Here is a 16,602-nt window from a genome sequence, read left to right as displayed (position 1 = left end):
TGCGTCGGGGTTGGGCTCCTTGTGTCTGACCTGTGTGTTGATTTTCCTTTGGACTCCCAGCCTCCCTCTGCTGTAGACTCTGGCTGTGTTGGTTCCAGTGCCCACCCCTCCCTTCTTCACTCACCCCACCCTCGCCCCCTGCTCTGCCCTGTGTCTGCTCGTCAGGGGCTGCGGTTCCACGCCTGTGCGGTTGCTCTCTCCACTTTGGGAACCAAGCACTCCTCACTCAGGGCTCGGCACTCAGTAAGCTTCACATCTGCTTATTAAGTATTTTCCTTCCTTCCTTCCTTTGCTCGTAGCAACTCCGTCATTCCCCACCTCACGGGACAGCTGCTGTCACAGTATCCCTGCTCATCCCCCAGAGACTGTAGCAGTCAGTTTTAGGGTATCATTTGCCCTCTTCCTCGTCAACAGTTTTTTGTGTTTGCTTGTCTGAGGGAGGGTCTCAGTCTAGCTCAGGCTGACCTGGAACTCACTTTGTAATCCATGTTGGTCTTGGATTGACACAGTCCTGCTACCTCTGCCTCTCAAGTGTTGGGATTAAAGGTGTGTGCCACCATGCCTGGCTAACAGTTCTTTTTTGTTCTAATTTTAACCTTATTAATTTATTTGGGAGAGGGAGAAAGATACAGATAGAGAGAATGGGCATGCCAGGTCTTCCAGCCCTCCAACAAATTTCAGACACATGTACTACCTTGTGCATCTAGCTTCTGTGGGTCCTGGGAATTGAACCTGGATCCTTTGCCTTTGTAGGCAAGTGCCTTGACTGCTAAGCCAGCTCTTGATCTAATTTTATATACATGTTTTTGTTGAACTACTAAGAATTAAACTTCTTAGTAGCACTACATTTTGTGAGTGCATCTGTTTGGTCACAAAATTGAAATGCTTTTATTAGATGTGAATTTTACTTATGAAATAAAGTCTATACTTTGGGAATTAAAAAAAATAAACGGGAGCAAGACAAACGCATTTGTATTGCATTTATTATACATGTTGCTATGTTCTGTTTCTTTTTTTGTTTTGTTTTGTTTTTTCGAGGTAGGGTCTCACTCTGTCTCAGGCTGACCTGGATTTAACTACGTAGTCTCAGGGTGGCCTCGAACTCACAAGAGATCCTCCTACCTCTGCCTCCCGAGCGCTGGGATTAAAGGTGTGCGCCACCACGCCTGGCTTGTTTCTTTTGAGTGGATAAAAAATTTATGTTTATTTAATTTCAGACAAAAAGTTGCTGTCCAGTACCTTGAAAGCAGGGATTCAGAAGAAGTTGAAGCCAGCGAATTGCCTCAGAAAAAGAAAGGTAGCACCTAATGGGCGTGACAGCTGCCTCCTATGCTGCAGTCTCCTGCTGTGTCCATGTGACGTTTAGTTTTGTTTTGCTTTTAGGCAAGATGAAGAATGCACAGCCGGAAACGGCAAGTAGGGCAAAGGGTAGGTGTGCGCCACACCTTCGAGCTCTTGGACCTGCGGAGAAAGGTAACTCAGTGGAGCCCAGTGGCCTGCCTGGAATGGAAAGCTTTTACTAGTAGCTGTTAAATTTGGCTGTTCATGAACTCGTTGCTGCATTTGAAGTCTTCATGACCTTACCATATGTGCTAAGTGCATGTATAGTTTCAACTAAAGTCAGAGGGTATTTAAACCAACTTAAAACAGTCATTTTCTACCACTTGTAAAGTAACCTTTGTTGTTGTTGCTGTGTTTTCGAGGTAGGGTCTCACTCTCTTCAAGGCTGCCCTTGAACTTGAACTCACAATGATCCTCGTACCCCTGCCACCCCAGTGCTGGGATTAAAGGTGTGGGCCACCACACCTGGTGTAAATAAGTAACATTTTATATATTTATTTTAGGGTTTTGTTTTTTTTTCTTGAAATTTCAATGTGGGGTCTCACTAGCTCAGGCTGACCTGGAATTCACGATGTAGTCTCAGGGTGGCCTCGAACTCATGGGCATTCTCCTACCTCTGCCTCCCATGTGCTGGGATCAAAGGTGTGTGCCACCATGCCCAGCTTAAAGCAACATTTTTATGTACATATGCGCACAGACACATGCAGTAATTAACAAAGTTTGTTTTGGAGTGCCACCCTAGCAATCTTCATATTATGCAGATGTAAAAGTAGTGACTGTGTTTCATTATTTCCTTCATCCTTGAAACTTACTTTATTTTACTTTTAATTGAAATCATATTTTTTAGTTATTTAGAATTGTTTTGCCTTTGGAAAGTAGTTGATCACTACTGAACTGATCTGAAAATTTGGCAGCCTTGTCATTAGGGATCATACATACCTGTTCATGTGAAAAAATGTCACCCCCTGAGAGTGGAGTCTCTGCGTGGGTCTGTTCAGTTTTAATGCTGCTTTAAGAGAAGCAACCGTGGAGCTGTAGTAGCTTCCGTCATTGCTCTGAACCTTAGGAAAATGCTCGATGTTAGAAGCGGCGGCCTTGCGTACCAAACACTTTTAGTAATACACCCTAAACGTAGAGAGTTAGAGCACGGGAAGAACTTGAAGACACCTTACTGAGCCCACGGTCGTCTTCGGCAGGAACTTCTCGGGTTAAAGAAGATGCTGGATTCGCTCGCGCACTGGCTTCCCCCGCTCCCGCAGTTGGAAAGAAAACGTTGAAAAAGGGTCAGTAAATCACTTAACAGCTATTTCTATAGTTCAGTGAAAAAATTGTAAGTTATTATATTATAAGAAGTTCAGCAAATATTGAAAAAATACAAAGCTATATTTATTTATTTAGTTTGGTTTTTCGAGGTAGGGTCTCTATCTAGCTCAGGCTGACCTGGAATTCACTATGTGGTGTCAGGGTGCCTTGAACTCACAGCAATCTTCCTACCTCTGCCTCTTGATGTAAGATTCCCGGGGGAGGGGGAATCTTCCGTGGTGGGAGACCCGCGCCCAAGAACCAAGACCGAGCCACTGGATGCAAAGGCAAGAGGCAGCTTTATTGTTTACACAGGCGCCTGCGGGCACTCCAGTCCTTCGAGAGGCTGAGTGCGCCGGGCAAGGGGAAGGGTCTCTTTTTATAGAGTTAGGGAGAGCAGAAGCAGGTTTACAGAAGCAGAAGCATGATTTCAGTCCCAGCACTGGTTACTGGTTACTTATTAATAGACTTGGAGTCGGTGGGGATCCTCTTTTTTTTTTTCTCTTCTTGGAAGCATCCTGACAGGGTTATCTATAGTACATTAGGCGGAGTTTGTGGTCATGCCTGTCTGCATCTGGGGGTCACAAGGCTGTCTGCATCTGGGGGTCACAAGGCTGTCTGCATCTGGGGCTGTTTTTGGCTCCTGGTATTTTTCCATGGGTTTTACATTGAGTGCTGGGATTAAAGGTTTGCCCCACCATGCCTGGCCAAAGCTATATTTTTAAAAAAGTTTTTGTGTGTGTTTAGTGTACATGCCTTTATGGAACAAATACTGGGCTGGGGAGACGGCTTTGTGATTAAAGGTACCTGTTTGTAAAGCCAGCTGGCCTGGGTTCAACTTCCCAGCCAGTACCCATGTAAAGCCAGGCACACAAACCGTCACATGCATGTGGAGTTCCTATGTAGTGGCAAGAAACCTTGGCATGCCTATTCTCTCTACTTCTCTCCTTGCAAATAAATAAAAATTAAAAAAAAAAGTACAACAGGAAAAGGCCCCGAAGGGAATTACATCAAGATAGTGTTGCAGCTCAGGAGCTTTAGTGTTTTTTTTTTTTTTTTTTTTGCCACATAAGCATGAAGTGTTGAGTTCAGATCCAGTGCCCACACAGCTGCACACAGCTTGCATCCGTCATCCCAGTGCTCATGTCAGGATGGGAAGCAATTCCAGGAGAACCCCTGGAAGCTTGCAGGCCAGCCAGCTTGGCAGGCGCAGTGGCTAATAAGAAATCTTGCCTCACTGGGTGGAAGGCGAGGATCGACACCCAGGTTGTCCTCCAACCTCCAGTCACTTCTGCATCTGACAGCACTGTGTGTGTGTCTGATGTAGTCTTGTCGCTTAGAAGGCAAGCTCTCTAAATAATTTCAGCCACGGCCTATTGGTCAGAGACCAACCTTGGTAGACGGTTCACATTATGAGTAAGCAGGAGATAGAGATGATTAGGGGAGTCATTGATGATGGTAACATGTTCATATTAACGACTGAATAGTGGTAGATTGATTTCTTCCTTGTGTCCCTCCAGCCACAGTTCTGTGGTTCTTCCTGGTAACCACTGAGTTTTGGTTTTAAAGTGACAAAGGCAAAATGCTTGCAGCAGTTCTCTTGGCTTCCCCTGAGTGGTTAATTTTTCTTCATGCAGCCACACCTTATTGACATGTATATTTCAGTGGAAAAAAATCACTTAAAATATGTCAGTGACTTGTTCCTTTAGGAGCATCTATGGTGGAGGGGCCAAAGAAACCTGATGTTGAAGAGAGGCCACGAACAACACTGATTATCTGTCCGCTTTCTGTGTTAAGCAACTGGATTGTAAGTCTTTTTTTTTTGTTGTTGTTGTTTTGTTCTTTTGAGGTAGGGTCTCACTCTAGCCCAGGCTGACCTGGAATTCACTATGGAGTCTCAGGGTGGCCTTGAACTCATGGTGATCCTCTTATCTCTGCCTCCCTAGTGCTGGGATTAAAAGTGTGTGCCACCACATCTGACTGGATTGTAAGTCTTTAAAGCCCTTTATTTAAAACTATGATATAAATTCTATTTAAGAAAATATTCTGGGGCTGGAGAGATGGCTTAGTGGTTAAGGTCCTTCCTGCAAAGCTTAAGGACCCAGATTTGATTCCTTAGGACCCATGTAAGTCAGATGTACAAGGTGGTACTTGCCTATGGAGTTCATTTGCAATGACTAGAGGCCCTGGTGTGTCCATTCTTTGTCAGTGTCTTTCTTTCTCTTTCTCTCTCTCTTTAAAATAAATAAATAAAAATGTTTGATTAAAAAAAGTATCCTGTTAGAAATATACATGGTCATTATTTTGTATCTGTTATGTGGGCTGGGATTATTTGTAATTTTTCATTGATGGTTTATAATGAAGAAACATTAATTGCTAATGTAGAATTTGATTTGTATTTCTACCTCTACTACTTTTTTTTTCCTTAATGAACTTTTTTCTTCTCAAGTATTTATTTATTTTGAAAGAGAGAGATAAAGGCAGATATAGAGAACAGATATAGAGAATAGACTTGGCAGGGCTTCTAGCTACTGCAAACGGACTCCTAAAGCATTTGCCACCTTGTGCATCTGTCTTATGTGGGTTCTAGGGAATCGAACCTGGGTCCTTTTGCTTTGCAGGCAAGCACCCTAACTGCTAAGCCATGTCTCCAGCCCTATCTCTACTACTTTTGTTCCTCCTTTTTTATTTTATTTTATTGCTTTTTAAATATTTTATTTATTTGAGAGACAGAGAAACAGAGGCAAAGGGAGAGAGAGAAGAGAATGGGCATGCCAGGGCCTCCTCGCCATTGCACATGAACTCAAGACACGTGTCCTCTTGTGCATCTGGCTTTACCTGGGTAGTGGGGAATTGAACCTGAGTCCTTTGGCTTTGCCAGCAATTGCTTTAACTGCTAAGCACTCTCTAGCTCTGTTTTTTTTTTTCTTTTTTAAAATATATTTTATTGGGCTGGAGAGATGGCTTAGCGGTTAAACACTTGCCTGTGAAGCCTAAGGACCCCGGTTCGAGGCTCGGTTCCCCAGGTCCCACGTTAGCCAGATGCACAAGGGGGCGCACACATCTGGAGTTCGTTTGCAGTGGCTGGAAGCCCTGGCACGCCCGTTCTCTCTCTCTCCCTCTATCTGTCTTTCTCTCTCTGTCTGTCACTCTCAAATAAATAAATTAAAAAAAAAAAGAGTAACTTAAAAAAATATTTATTTATTTGATACAGAAAAAGAGGCAGAGAGAGAAAAAAAAAAAGAGAGGGAGAGAATGGAGAATTGAACCAGGATCCTTTGGTTTTGTAGGTAAATGCCTTAACTGCTAAGCCATCTTTCCAGCGTGGTTTTTTGATGTAGGGTCTCACTGTAGTCCAGGCTGATCTGGCACTCAGGCTAGCCTCAGACTCAAGGTAATCTTCTTACCTCTGCATCCAAAGTACTGGTATTAGAGACATGTGCCACCACACCTGACTTTTTTAAGAAAAGTATTTAATTTTAGTGGGAGAAAGAGGCAGAGAGAAATAATTTGTATGCCAGGGCCTCTACCCACTGTAAAAGAACTCCAAATGCCTGCACCACCTTGTGCATCTGGCTTTATGTGGGTACTGGGGAATCAAACTCTGGTTCTTAGGCTTTGCAGGCAAGTACCTTAACCGTTGAGCCATTTCTCCAGCCCTAAAAATATTTTAAATTCTCTATGTGTGTTCATGTGCGTGCATGTTCGTGTCTCCCACTTCCTATCTTGCTGTCAGGGTCAGTTGCTGATATCTCAGAAGGCCACCACAATGTCTGGCATTTTATGTGGCCTCCAACCACTGAAAACGAACTCCAGATATATGTGCCCTCTTGTACATCTGGCTTATGTGGGTCCTGGGGAATTGGACCTGGGTCCTTTAACTTTGCAGGCAAGTGCCTTAACTGCTAAGCCATCTCTCCAGCCCTGAAATATTTTTTTCCTGATTTTTTTTTTGTTTGTTTTCTGAGGTAGGATCTCACTCTAGCTCAGGCTGACCTGGAATTCACAATGTAGTCTCATGGTGGCCTCGAACTCTTAGTGATCCTCCTTCCTCTGCTTCTGGAGTACTGAGATTAAAGGCGTGTGCCACCACACCTGGCTCTGAAGGTTTTGGTTTTTTTGGGGGGGGGGGTTTGAGGTAAGGTCTCACTCTAGTCCAGGCTGACCTGGAATTCACTATGGAGTCTCAGGGTGGCCTCAAACTTACGGCAATCCTCCTACTTCTGCCTCCTGAGTGCTGGGATTAAAGGCGTGCGCCACCACGCTCGGCATTCTGAAGTATCTTTTAACTGTATTCATTTTATGTTGTTACGTGTGTTTGTCAGCTGTACCGATAGTACAAGCATTCACGTAGCTTTTGTTATTATGTTTACTTTGTTGAGGTTGTAGGAAAACTGGTTTTAGGAAGTTTTATCAGAGTCAGTGTGACAGTCTTGGTAGCATAACTTTATACATATATACGCACATGTCTTACACCTGGTACTCATCTGCTCATTATTACAGATACTTCAAATTTTCTTTCAGGACCAGTTTGGACAACATATCAAGTCAGAGGTGCACTTGAACTTGTATGTTTACTATGGTCCTGATCGTATTAGAGACCCAGCCTTGCTTTCAAAGCAGGATATTGTTTTAACTACGTACAATATTTTAACACATGACTATGGAGTAAGTATATTGGTACCTAGAAGTTTATTTATGTGTGTATGTGTATGCGTTGGGTGGCATGCATGTGTGTACACATATGAGCATGTGCCTGTGGAGGCAGAGGACAGCTTTGGGTGTCATCTCAGGAATACCGTCCCTCTCAGCTCTCCCATTAGCATGGTGCTCTCCACTTAGGCTGTCCTAGTGGACTGCTGGTTTATGGGGTTCTCCTGTCTGCCTCCCCAGTCCTGGGGCCCATGCTTCTGTGTAGGGTCTGGGATCTACCTCAGGCTTCAGGCTTACCAAGAAAACTCTTACCCAGCTGAGCAATGTCTCCACAGCCCAACACCTACACCTTTGTAATGGTTGAGTTTAATAGCTATGCTTCTGGTTTCTGAATAGGACTTTTTATAAAACACTTTGCAAAACTGGAATTTATACATTTATTTTTATTTTTTGTTTTTTTGAGGTGGAGTCTCACTCTAGCTCAAAAGCTGACCTGGAATTCACTCTGTAGTCTCAGGGTAGCCTTGAACTCGGCAGTCCTCTTACCTCTGCCTTACTGAGTGCTGGGATTAAAGGTGTGCTCCACCACACCCAGCTCAGATTTATACTTTTTTGGCATACTAATTTGGAGATGTTTTCCATCTGGAACTTTTAAAGTTAAGAATCTTTAGATGGTGAAGAATGTTTGTCACAATTTGTAAATTCATGTTCTAGAAAATTGTTTAGGGCTGGAGAGATGGTTTAGCGGTTAAGTGCTTGCCTGTGAAGCCTAAGACCTCGGTTCAAGGCTCGACTCCCCAGGACCCATGTTAGCCAGATGCACAAGGGGATGCATGATCTGGAGTTCGTTTGCAGTGGCTGGAGGCCCTGGTGTGCCCATTCTCTCCCTCCCTCCCTCCCCCCCCCCCCGCCTATTTCTCTCTCTGCCACTCTCAAATAAATAAATAAAAATAAACAAAAAAATTTAATCAAAAAATTGTTTACTTCTGTAATGGTAAGGTTAATATTCCAGTTTGAGAATAAGCTTTTTTCTATTGCTATAATTTATGAACGTCTTAACTCTTTGAGTCTGTTACTTGCCAGTGTGTTTAATTAAAAACTTCATTAGAGGGCTGGATAGATGGCTTAGCCATTAAGGCGCATGTCTGCAAAGCCTAAGGACCCTGGCTAGACTCTCCAGGTCCCACGTAAGCCAGATGCACATGGTGGCACATGCGTCTAGAGTTCGTTTGCAATGGCTAAAGGCCCTGGCGTGCCCATTCTCACTGTCTATCCCTCTCTGTCTCTAACAGATAAACAAAAAAAATTTATTGGAACTGGGCATGGTGGTGCATGCCTTTAATCCCAGCACTTGGGAGGCAGAGGTAGGAGGGTTGCCATGAGTTCGAGGCTACCTTGAGACTACATAGTGAATTTTAGGTCAGTCTGAGCTAGAGTGTGACCCTACCTTGGGAAAAAACAAAACAAAACATTGAAGCCTGGTGTGGTGGTGCATGCCTTTTATCCCAGCAGTTGGGATACAGAGGTAGGAGGATCGCCATGAGTTCGAGGCCACCCTGAGACTACATAGTGAATTTCAGTTCAGCCTGGGCTAGAGTGAGACCCTACTTCGAAAAACAAAAACAAAACAAAACAGAACAAAAATTTCATTAAAAGAAATGTTTTGAAAATATTGTGTAGTCAGTTTCAGGGCTCTGATAAGAATATCATTTGTATAAAAAAGAAGTTGTTACGTTGAAAGAGATGATTTTGCACCATTGTGTTTTAATCTAAGGTAGACTAGCTCATTGTATGATGAGAGACTGAGTAGTGATCTAGGCTTCTTATTTCTTTGTTTCTTTTTTTAAATTTTTTTTTTTGTTCATTTATGTATTTATTTGGGAGTGACAGACAGAGAGAGAAAGAGGTTGAGGCAGAGAGAGAATGGGCGCGCCTGGGCCTCCAGCCACTGCAGATGAACTCCAGATGCGTGCGCCCCCTTGTCCATCTGGCTAACGTGGGTCTTGGGGAATAAAGCCTCGAACCGGGGGTCTTAGGCTTCACAGGCAAGCTACTAACCACTAAGCCATCTCTCCAGCCCTTTTCTTTTCTTTTCTTTTCTTTTCTTTTCTTTTCTTTTCTTTTCTTTTCTTTTCTTTTCTTTTCTTTTCTTTTCTTTTCTTTTCCTTTCCTTTTCCTTTTCCTTTTCCTTTTCCTTTTCCTTTTCCTTTTCCTTTCCTTTTCCTTTTTTCCTTTCCCTTTCCCTTTCCTCTTCCCCTTCCCCTTCCCCTTCCCCTTCCCCTTTCCTTTCCTTGCGAGCCCTGTTTTTGTTTGGTTTTGGTTTTTGGTTTTTTGAAGTAAGGTCTTGCGCTAGCTCAGGCAGACTTATAGTCTCGGGTTGGTCTTAAACACACTGCGATCCTTTTACCTCTGCCTTCTGAGTGCTGGGATTAAAGGCATGTGCCACCGTATGTGGCGCCTTTTTTTGTTTATGCCAGAGAGAGAGGGAATTGGTGTGCCAGGGCCTGCAGCCATTGCAGTCAAATTCCAGATGTGTGCACCGTCCTGTACACATGTGCGACCTCACACTTGTGTCACTTTGTGTGTCTGGCTTACATGGGACCTGAAGAATTGGACATGGGTCCTTAAGCTTTCCAGGCAAGCGTCTTAACCGCCAAGTCATCTCTCCAGTACGGCTTTTGTTTTTATTTAGATGCAAGAGAGAGAGAAAGAGGCAGAGAGAGATACATACACAGAGAGAGGGCTGCACCAGGATCTTCCGCCTGCTGTGAAAGAACTTCGGGCACGTGAACCCTCTTGTGGCGCATACGTGACATTGCATGCTTGCCTCCCTGTCACCTGGCTGTGCGGGTCCTGGAGATACGAATATGAGTTCTTAGGCTTTGCAGTCAAGCTCCATCTCTAGCCCTAGCCTGGCTTCTTAATTTGATATGCAAATTATCTGTTTGCTAGTGGTACTTTGGGCAGTATAGCATGTTGTTGTGCAGTTCTGTTCTCCGTAAAATGAGATAATACTCTAAGCTTTTGAGTGTTCAGGTGGATGTGCAGTCCTTGATGGAGAGGCAGGCACATCGTAAGTGTTTTTAAATTCATATCAAACACCTATTTCAGACTGAAGGAAACAGCCCACTGCACAGCATGAAGTGGCTGAGAGTGATCCTGGACGAAGGACACGCCATACGAAATCCAAATGCCCAGCAGACCAAAGCTGCCCTGGACTTGGAGGCAGAACGAAGATGGGTCTTGACAGGTAATTGAACACCACACCGTGTGCGTGTGCAAGAGGGGCTCCAACTTTCTTTTCTTTTTCTTTTCTTTTTTAGCTCAGGCTGACCTGGATTCACTCTGTAGTCTCAGGTTGGCCTTGAATTTCCTGCAGTCCTCCTACCTCTGCCTTCCAAGTGTTGGGGTTAAAGGTGTATGCTACCATGCCTGGCTTAATTTATTAGTTTTAAGTTGGTAAGCATGCCAGTTTATGGAGAACCGTGTGATTTTCAGTACTTTACACTATGTTTAGATGAGGATGAGCACATCTGTTTTCTTTAGCAGTTTGTCTTTCTGTGTTCTTTAATAGATTTTTCTCACAGGAAAAGAGACTTGTGTATTATCTTTACTTTTTTTTGAGGCAAGGCCAACAGACAGGCCCTTTAAAAAATTATTTATTTATTTATTTGAGAAAGAGAAAGAGGCAGAGAGAGAGGGAGGGAGAATAAATGCGCCAGGGCCTGCAGCCACTGCAAACAAACTCCAGATGCCTGCGCCCCCTTGTGCATCTGGCTTACATGGGTCCTGGAGAATTGAACCAGGATCCTTTGGTTTGCAGACAAGCATCTTATCGCTAAGCCATCTCTTCAGCCCTAGAATGTCCATTTTTCTATTGTTCACCCCAGATCCTGTTTGGTAGTTAACAATACCTTCATTGAAAACTAGGAAAGAGAGTGGGTGTGCTTGCACGTGCCTTTAATCCCAGCACTTGGGACGCAGAGGTAGGAGGATTGCCGTGAGTTTGAGGCCACCTTGAGGCTACATAGTGAATTCCAGGTCAGCTTGGTTCAGAGTGAGACCTTACCTTGGGCGGGGGGAAATAGGAAAGAGAAGGTGAACTAAGAAGTTGCTTTTTCTTTCTTCCTTGTGCAGTTTATTTAAAATAAAACAAGTACTTGATAAGAGTTGAATTTCCTGGGTTTGTGGTCATTTTCTTTGCATGGTGTATTAGAGCTAAAAACTACAGTGAAACAGAGCTTAACAGGGAGCTCAGTTGCATTGTGCCAGGTGGGTCCCTCTTGCTAGGTGCTATAATTAAAGAGCTCTGACAGGGGCTTGGCTGTGTGCCTCACTGGGAGAGGCCTTGCCCATTGTGTGGTTCCTCAGCACCATCAGATGAATAAATTTAAAAAGGCTACAACATTTTCCTATTATTTTCAGGTACTCCTATCCAAAATTCTTTAAAGGACCTGTGGTCTCTTCTGTCCTTTCTAAAACTTAAACCATTTCTGGATAGAGAATGGTGGCACAGGACCATACAGCGTCCTGTCGCAATGGGAGACGAGGCAGGACTTAAGTAAGTAATTTTATGACAGCTGAGTTATGTATGTGTGCATGTATGTATGTGTGTATGCATGCATGCATGCATGCAGTTAATGAAACCAATTGCTAATTCCATTGTTGTTTTTCATTAACTCTTTACTCTCCAAAAAGCAGTGCCTTTGACTATATTATAGCCTACTGAATTTTATTTGGGGGAATGAAATATTTCTGTTTACCTTTTCCCTATTTTAGCAAAACTGAAATGAAAGGCCGAGCTTTGTGGTCTGTGTGCCTGACACCCTTAAAGCCACCATTAATTGGTACAGCAGTGACAGGAAAGTCACATTCTTTGATGACCCCATTTGCATTACATTCTCATAATTTATATAGCTACTTAGAGTGGCGACTGATGTAGGGTGAGGAACAGTGTCCCCAACAAGAGCTTGGCTGTTGCAGGCAGGTGTGTGTCTGGTTGTGAGTGCAGGCATGCACAGGCCGTGGTCATGTGAGACCCGAGGACAGCTGTAGCTTTTGCTTCTCCTTCTGTCTTGTTTGAGACAGCACTTCTTGCTCACCGATACATTTTCCCCAGGCTAGCTTGCCTGTGAGCTTCTGGGGGACTCCGGTGTGTTAGCCTCCCTTCTCACCGTAAGTACACTGGGATTACAGAAGCTCACCTCCATATCTGGTTCTCAGTGGGTCCTGGCGACCTGAGCCCAAGCTCTCACCCGTGTGGGGAACACCCTCCACTGAGCCCCTCCCCAAGCCCCAACAACATGTTTGATGATGTGAACTTTCCTGTAGCCAGTTTGTTGGGCGCAGACAAAAGTTGAGATCAAGGACGTAAATGAGAGTTCCCATGTGCTTGGCTCCTGTGGTTCACATGGTGTTTACTGGACCAGCGATTTGTTTTACAGACATATTTTTTTTGTATAACTAGTTGATTCAATTTATTTATTTGAGAGAGGCAGAAAGAAAGAATGGGTGCACCAGGGACATTAGCTTCTGCAAATAAATTCCAGACACACGTGCCACCTTGTGTATCTGGCTTAGATGGGAAATCCTGGGAAATCAAACCTAGGTCCTTTGGCTTTGTAGGCAACTGCCTTAACCAGTAAGCCATCTCTCCAGTCCTAGAGCAGTGAATTTTAACCTGAGGATTTGAACCCATTAGTGGATTATGAAATCATTATAAAGGTGTTAGTTAGCATTGACAAAGATAACAATAGAGGTGATCAGAAAATACCAGAGTACAATGTACATACATATGCATCTATGTAGTATACAGTAGTATATGTGAAATAGTACATTAATTACATAGTATTATATTTTGAAGTATTTATTTCTGTTGTGTGTATTTGCTGAACAAAGTAAGATGTGCCTCCTATTGAGTGATAGTGAAAAAGATTTCAAATTTAAGTCATTAAGCTAGTTGGCAAAACTGACCGTTTGATTCTTCAGACTATGTTAAAAATTGTGTACATCACTATTAAAGGCTTTTCTTAATAACTGTTAAGCCTCATTTTTTGGTAATGAGGAAGAAATGGAAAGGCATGTTTTCTCCATTTGAATTTTCATGTTTCTTACTTTTCGGGTATCTTATAAAAGTTCACTTTATTTTTGTATTAATACTTTAAGTTTCATATTATAGAAGAAAGGAGTTTTAACTAATGAAGAACACAGGGTTATCCCTGTTGTAGGAATAGGCTCTACTCATTTGTACTCTTAGCAGCATTTAATTAAGTGCTTTTCATGTAATAGATGTTAGTAAGAATTCAGGTATTGTGTATTGGGTGATGTAGTTGATAAAACAGTTGAAATAAGAGGGTTAATGAAAGGAAAAATGGAAGAATAAGAAAAGTAAGGATACGATATATAGGTTTTGGGTTGAGAAATTTCAGTGTATATTTTGTAATAATTTTCTGTTTGTAGAATGTTTCTGTTATTATCAGATTGGCTAAAACTCTAAAGCATTTTCAAACCTTTAATAAGTTATAAAACAAAATCATTTTTAGTTTCTCTTTAATCTACTTATGTAGAAATAAAAAGGGACACAATTGTTTTGTTTTTCACTAGGCGTCTACAGTGCCTCATTAAAACTATCACACTCAGAAGAACAAAGACAAGCAAAGTTAGAGGAAAGCCTGTGTTGGAGTTACCGGAGCGTAAAGTGTTCATTCAGCATGTTACGCTCTCCGAGGAAGAGAGAAAGCTCTACCAGTCTGTGAAAAGGGAAGGCAAAGCTGCCATTGGAAGGTATGGGGGAAGATGCCATGCTAATACACGTGTTTTATTCCTCACTTCCCATTAACTGTACTGTATGTTTAGACTTTACTTATAAAGTCTCAAGTATATTGAAAGATAATTTTCTTCAGTGGCTTATACTTTATTTATTTATTTATTTTAAATAGCTCTTTTTTTATTTTTATTATTATTTTTTTGAGAGCGACAGACACAGAGAGAAAGACAGATAGAGGGAGAGAGAGAGAGAATGGGCGCGCCAGGGCCTCCAGCCTCTGCAAACGAACTCCAGACGCGTGTGCCCCCTTGTGCATCTGGCTAATGTGGGACCTGGGGAACCGAGCCTCGAACCGGGGTCCTTAGGCTTCACAGGCAAGTGCTTAACCGCTAAGCCATCTCTCCAGCCCATACTTTATTTTTTTAAAGAAAATAGTTGAAGTGATTGAACCAGGTACATAATTCCTCAGGCCTGAAAACAATGAAGTTGATAGAAAGCCTACTAAATTCTTGCTTGATCTGTATATACAGAAAATATCCAGAATAAGTGAATGAAGCACTGCTGTGAACCATGGCAACAGGACCGCAGCGTCTTCATGCATTTCCAGACTTGAGACAGGCTATGTATGGACTCAGGCCTTTCAAGTGAAGGGATGACCAGGTCCCCTTGAGGAAGGATCCTCTGGCAGTTCAGACAAGTTAACCTTTTATATATATTACACATACATATATAGAAGGTGGCCTGGCAGAGGGTGACTTTGATAACCAAGTGGATACAGTGACCCGTTCTGTGTGTAGCAGTCAGCCTCTCCTCAGCCATCCCTGTCACTGCCAGTGGACCCATGAACAAAGTGGCCATGGGATGCAGGTTATGCCTGGGTTCCACAGCATGGACTTCCACTCAGCAAGGCTGACGTGGCTACAGCTGCTGCCTAGTCCCCAATGTAATAATAACCTGTAGCATTTAACAAAGCCCGTATCCTGTGGTGAGTGTTTTGCACATTGGGCTTTTAAATGCAGCTATCATAGCTGAGGAAGCCCGAGGCAGGAAGAAACAGCCTTTCTGATGTGTAAGTTACCTCTGCGTGATCAGGTTTTTTTTTTTTTTGGTTTTTTGAAGTAGGGTCTCGGTCTGGCCCAGGCTGACCTGGAATTCACTGTGTAGTCTCAGGGTGGCCTCGAATCCACAGCGATCCTCCTACCTCTGCCTCCTGAGTGCGCTACCATGCCTGACTATGATAAGGTTTTGAATTCACAAGCCTTAACTGAAAGCTCTGCACTTAGGCTAGAGAACGACTGAGTGGTAAGAGCCTTCCTGCGCAGCTGTTAGGGCTGAGGGAACCTTGACTTTGATTCCTAGGACCCACACAAGCAGCTGGACGTGGTCGTGCTTGTTCAGAACCCTAGCCCCTTAGGGTAGCAGATACCTGAGCTCATGAAAAATAGCAGAGTTTATATGAAGGTTTCAAATATGTCCTGGGCTACCAGGAAATAACCATTTAAAAAAACAATTCTGGGTTACAGGCGAATTGTAAGTTTTCTTGGTGGCATTTCTGTGAGGTCTAGAAGCAGCACAGCTGCTTACAGTGCCCAGTGTTGTGAACATGCGGTGCCTCCAGGTTTCCTCCTTCCACATCTCCCCCCGGCCCCCCAGCATAAACTCATCGAGAGAAGCTCAGGTCGCCAAGCATTACTTTGTTTCTGGTCTTGCGCATGAGTGACGCTGACCTTCCCTTAGCGTACAGTAGTACCTGTCGTGAGGACTTGTATCCTGGCAGGCATAGGAAGTGTGCTGCCATCTCCCAGCATTTTCTTGTCTGACTTTTGCTGTATGGTTGGCTCCCATTTCTCATCACACAGTTCTCAATCTCACTCTAGGTAGAGCTAGCTTTTCTGTTTTTATTTTAGTTTTTTTTTTTTTTCCTGAGGTAGGGTGATCCTCCTACCCCTGCCTCCTCAGTGCTGGCTTTTTCTAGTTTTGAAGTGACTGCTGGGAAACTGCTCAGAGGAGATTAGGTGTTCATGTGTTTGGCACTTCTTTCCAGGTACTTTACGGAAGGGACTGTCCTTGCGCACTACGCGGATGTTTTGGGGCTCTTGCTTAGGCTGCGGCAGATCTGTTGTCACACTCAGCTTCTCACAAACGGAGTGTCTTCCAGTGGCTCCTCCGGTAAGGAGATGGCTAGTTCACGTCATATTTGCATAGACCTTTAAGTCAGAGGGAGAAACTTGGTCTGTTATTTTGTTATGCCAAATGAGCATTGATTTTAGTAAAGAATTATTATTATTAGTTGTGAGGTATCATCTTGTTCTAGGCCGGGTTGACCTGGAATTTACTATGTAGTCTCAGGGTGGTCTCAAACTCAGGTGCTCCTCCTACCTCTGCCTCCCGATTAAAGATTAAAGGGATTAAAAGTATGCGCCACCATGCCCAGCTTAGTAAAGAATTTTCAGTTTTAATGAATGGAATAGAGCTAAGAGGTCTTTACAGGATTCCCCATGGAAGTAAGATGCCCTTTGATGAAAAGTTCAAATTGGATA

At 43.3% G+C, this 16,602-nt stretch overlaps 1 protein-coding gene across 3 annotated transcripts in view; it reads left to right on the top strand.

The window, feature by feature from the left end:
• The window catches only part of Hltf (helicase like transcription factor), a 50,197-nt gene that overhangs the window by 22,697 nt on the left and 10,898 nt on the right, over positions 1-16,602 (top strand). For 2 of the 3 annotated variants that reach the window (XM_045130928.1, XM_045130926.1), the window contains exons 11-19: positions 1,218-1,297; positions 1,384-1,473; positions 2,538-2,624; positions 4,353-4,450; positions 7,168-7,311; positions 10,408-10,546; positions 11,722-11,857; positions 13,900-14,079; positions 16,107-16,231. In XM_045130928.1, coding sequence (XP_044986863.1) covers positions 1,218-1,297; positions 1,384-1,473; positions 2,538-2,624; positions 4,353-4,450; positions 7,168-7,311; positions 10,408-10,546; positions 11,722-11,857; positions 13,900-14,079; positions 16,107-16,231 — 1,079 coding nt within the window. The remainder of the gene's footprint in view (positions 1-1,217; positions 1,298-1,383; positions 1,474-2,537; positions 2,625-4,352; positions 4,451-7,167; positions 7,312-10,407; positions 10,547-11,721; positions 11,858-13,899; positions 14,080-16,106; positions 16,232-16,602) is intronic. The other variant, XM_045130927.1, reaches the window with a different exon arrangement.

This window comes from Jaculus jaculus, chromosome 12 (genome assembly GCF_020740685.1).
Source record: "Jaculus jaculus isolate mJacJac1 chromosome 12, mJacJac1.mat.Y.cur, whole genome shotgun sequence".
NCBI lineage: Eukaryota > Metazoa > Chordata > Mammalia > Rodentia > Dipodidae > Jaculus > Jaculus jaculus.
Note: the sequence above shows the minus strand (reverse complement) of the source record. Positions and strands in the feature narration are given on the sequence as shown.